The sequence below is a fragment of the Ailuropoda melanoleuca genome, chromosome 8 (genome assembly GCF_002007445.2).
Source record: "Ailuropoda melanoleuca isolate Jingjing chromosome 8, ASM200744v2, whole genome shotgun sequence".
In the NCBI taxonomy this organism is placed as follows: domain Eukaryota; kingdom Metazoa; phylum Chordata; class Mammalia; order Carnivora; family Ursidae; genus Ailuropoda; species Ailuropoda melanoleuca.
The window spans coordinates 58030708-58035395 of NC_048225.1; the positions used below are offsets into that span (position 1 = coordinate 58030708).

The window sequence follows — 4688 nt, forward strand, 5'->3', positions numbered from 1 at the left end:
TCTTCTCCTTATATATGATATGTTTTCTTTTTTCCATTTGAGCCTGGGCCTATCCAAATAATCTACATTGAGAAAGGGACACAGTTATTTAGGTTTAATCATACGAAATCGCTAACCTACAAAAATAACCCTTCTGTAAGGTGTATTAATAAATGTATAAAGGAAATGAAGTGGGGCCACTGGCAAAGGAAAGGGGCAATAACAAGTCAATGCTATAGGTGCCAGCCTCCAGGGGACAGAGGAAGCCCGAATGTGACAGCTGCAGTCCCCCACCACGGTCAGCCCCAGCCCACTCTGACAGCTGATTTGACCTCAGGGCTCCAAAGCCAGTGGGCCCCAGACTGAAGAGACCATGTATAATTTGAGCTGCTACAATCCAGTTCCTTTATCCTTGGGGGAATACCTGGCCTGGAGACGTTCCACAGCTGGATCGGGATTCCCTTTGGTGTCATCTATGTTCTGGCTATTGTGGGCAACGGCACCCTCCTGTACCTCATCGCCGTTGAGCACAGCCTCCGTGAGCCCGTGTTCTTCTTCCTAGCGATGCTGGCTGCCACGGACCTCGTCCTGTCCACTGCCACAGTGCCCAAACTGCTCAGTAAGCCCTGGCTGGGCTCCCAGGAAATAACCTGCTCTGGCTGTCTCACCCAGATGTTCTTCCTCCACTTCAGCTTTGTAGGGGACCCGGCTATCCTGTTGGCCATGGCATTCGATCGCTGCGTGGCCATCTGCTTCCCCCTGCGGTACACCACCACCCTGACCCCGCAGGCGCTCATTAAGCTTGTGGTGAGCATCCTTGGGAGAAGCTTCTCTGCCATCTGGCCAGATGTTTTTCTGCTGAAACGGTTACCCTTCTGTGGGACACGCATCATCCCGCACACAGACTGCGAGCATATAGGTGTTGCTCTGCTTTCCTCTGCTGACATTTCTGTCAACATCTGGTACGGATTTTCTGTGCCTCTCATGACTGTCATGTCGGATGTGATCTTAATTGCTGTTTCCTACACCATCATCCTCCGTGCTGTCTTTCAGCTCTCATCTCAGGGTGCCCGCCAAAAGGCGCTCAGCACCTGTGGCTCCCATGTCTGTGTCATCCTCGTGTTTTACACACCTGCCTTCTTCTCCATCATTGCCCATCGCTTTGGGCACAGTGTCCCTCGAAATGTGCTCATCCTGTTTGCCAACCTTTATGTGGCCGTCCCCCCTGCTCTAAATCCTGTGGTCTATGGAGTGAAGACCAAGCAGATCCAGGACAAATTTATTCTCCTCTTCTCTTTGAAGAAGACACAATAAGTGGGGAGGGCCACTGAAAGAGAAGTTCAGGTAAAAATCGATTAGGTGAAATTTTATATAACACAGGAAGACATAATAAAGCTATAACTCTTATTAATTTGAAATTTTAGCGTTCTAGCCATGTGCAAAGTATGGGAAGGGAAGAAAAGAGAGAAAAAAAATCTTCTGGACTTTCAGAAAATCAGGGGTGTTCTTGGTTCAGTTTTCTCACCACTTGTGTGAAGAAGGTAATGATGGGTGCACAAGAGCGCTAATACACAGGTTTATATTTTTCCTGTTGCTAATTTTGAGATATTTAATGGCTAGATCTTTCCTAACAGACAACTCACCCCTGTGCTTCTCAGTTCCTGAGTTAAAGACAAAGGCTCCTGTGTTCCCTCTTTCAATAGCCATCAGTGCTCTCAACTATAACTACCAAACTAACTTCTTTGCGCTCAGTCCTGAATCTGTGTATTATTAATCCCTCCTCCTGTGTCCTGTACTTGCTTTTCTGTTTTTCCTTACCCATCTCAAATTACATAGAGCTGATTATCTTTTGTATCTGTTTTCTTCAATTGCATGCTCCAAGAAAATTTTCACTACCCTTGGTCCATATTTTACAAAGTATTAATTAATTGAATTAAAAATAATTATGACAGGGTAATATCAGTAAATAAATTTCACAGATGAGGACATGGAGACTTACAAAGATTACAGAAAGGCAATTAGTAGATTTAGGATCCAAACCCAGGTCTGTCTGATCCAGAATTCTTTATCCCATTCCTTCCTGGATATCTACTCACTTGAATGGCTTACAAACACCTCCAACTTAATTTCTCCAAAACTGACCAGGAAACTCACTAACTTCCTCCATAAAAAGTGCCCTTCCTTTTCAGTCTTCTTTTACAGTGAATGAATGGCACTACCACCAACATGAATTCCCAAGCCAGGAACCTGTGGCTTGTACTTGATTTATCCTATGTCACGCTCCAACAAAATTAAATCAATATTTGGGTTAAATATTTGATTTCAAGGTGCTTATAAGTCATACCATTGGATATATACATGACATTCTCACTTTTATCATGACCATTGAGCTTGCCTGGACCCTTTTCTATTTTCTGTCCCTCTGAGAATATTTCAGACTCATCTTTTTAAAGGAGTTCCAACCCTGCTCCATTCAATCCACTCTCTCTATAAAAGCTAAAACGATCATTTTAGAATTCATAGGATTGTGTCACTTTGCACCTTGCATTTCTTCAATAATTCCATTGTCCTTGGGATCAATGCAAGGAATGGAAGAATTTAATGAAAAGATCAATCTGTGAAAGTCAGAACCTTACAGTTAATTTACATTTATTTACACTTCATTTATGTTTCTTTCACTTAATTTGCACATCCCTGTCTCTTTGAGCAAGTAATTCCAGAAGTGATGTTCTTTTGTGTGTGTCATACTCAATGTCTGGTTATTTAAAACAACATCAACAACAAGGAGTTGGTGTGAGTAGAGTGTATATTAAGTACAGTTGGGTAGGAGCCATCTATGTCCTTCTTAAGAAACTATCTCAGGTTAAAAATGCCCATTGCCTACAATCTCCACTGAAAAAGAAGCCATAAATTTAAACAAGATGAACATATTAAATTACTTGGAAGTAAGAAACAAAGAGTGAAATTGGTATGTTGAGATAAGATCCTCTGTGTGTGTGTGGGTCTGTGTGTGTGTGTGTGCTGATATTTTCTTTGCTGTCTATAATGCCCTTATGCAGTTCAGAAGACACACAGCTAAGGCTGCTTTATCCATGCCACAATTACAAACTATCATACTTGTTTGCTTGTTTATTTATCTATCCACACCTACATTATGAGCTCCTTGAAGGCAGAAACTTAGTCCTAGGTGTCTTCTTATCCTTTTTTATATGAAAATATCTGACCCACCATGTGTTCTCGATAAAGGTTTCATACATATTCAGACTTTATCAGAAACTCCTCTTGATGCCATTATCACTAACTTTTCTTTTCTTCCTTTTGTAACCGGTTTAGATTCCATAGTATATTATCGCCGTCATTGTCTTGTTTATCCTAAACTCAACTTGTTCTAAACTCAGCTGTCTCTCTTACATACTCAGTTGAAAAAAAGGAATCTTAATGAATCTTAATGAAATTAGTACTGTATTTTGGAGAAGTTGGAGAAAATGACGGCACAAGATAGACTGATACTACTGTTAATGAATTAAGACAGCATGCCACCATACTTGCCTAGTTTCAGCTTCTCAAATGCATCACATGTCTCCTTTTCTCTTGTACTTGTGCTCTCTCTTTATTCTTTGCTTGCCAATTCCTGTTCAGGCTTCAACTAAAAATGCACTCAGATATTCCTTTTTTAGTCCTGTATATTAGATTAGTATCTCTCATATACATTCTCATTGCACAAGGTACCTTCCATTTTAGGACTTACCACAACTTTAATATGATGATTCCTTGTATACTCAGTTGTTTAATGTCTGTTCCTCCATTATGTATCATCAAAGACCAGGTTCATGTCTGCCTTGTTTATCACTGCATTCTTATCATTCACAAGCTCCTAGTTTGTAATAGGCATGCAATAAATGTTTGCTGAATAGAAGAGTTGAAATGAATGAGTTTTAATGAATGAATGAAATCCCTTTCATTTGGTAAGATTCTGCCTTTGTAGCTCTAAATAATCAGAGAGAAAATTATGGAGAGTCATGGAAAAGACTTATTTTTTCCACAGTAAGGTGATAGTTGTTTCCCTACTTATTCTTCAGAACCCTTCTTTAAATTAAGCATTTCTTTTTTTTTTTTTTTAAGATTTTATTTATTTTTTCAACAGAGATAGAGACAGCCAGCGAGAGAGGGAACACAAGCAGGGGGAGGGGGAGAGAGAAGCAGGCTCATAGTGGAGGAGCCTGATGTGGGGCTCGATCCCATAACGCCGGGATCACGCCCTGAGCCGAAGGCAGACGCTTAACCGCTGTGCCACCCAGGTGCCCCTAAATTAAGCATTTCTAAGTTATTATTCCCTTTTTGTAGATGCCAAAACTGATGTCCAAAAGAGTTAAAGTATTTTGTACTTTGTAAAGTATTTAGAGCACAAAGGGAGGGACGAGTAGAACAGTGATAAATTCCAGATGTTTAATCACTAGGCATTGAAAGTAGGCTTCCTTTTTGGTCGTTGGAAGGTGGATGTAGGGTTCTGTTGGAAGGATGAGACTTACCCTGGCTGGCTAGCTATGCTTTTCAGATTTGCGTGTGCTTTGTGTTAGACAAACGGATTACTAGCGTGTAGTCTAAAAAACTGACTGAACACAGAGTTAGTGATGATCCTCCACTGCGGGAAGATGGATAGAACTACCAAGCAAGACTGAACATTAAGTAAGTATCTAAGAGAAGAGGCC

The 4688-nt window shown here is 41.0% G+C and overlaps 1 protein-coding gene across 1 annotated transcript; it reads left to right on the forward strand.

The window, feature by feature from the left end:
* Positions 1-352: 352 nt before the first annotated feature.
* Positions 353-1293, forward strand: LOC100468939 (olfactory receptor 52H1-like). The gene is given in 2 exon segments (XM_011233415.1): positions 353-377; positions 380-1293. Coding segments are annotated over 2 exon segments (939 nt in total).
* Positions 1294-4688: the final 3395 nt, after the last annotated feature.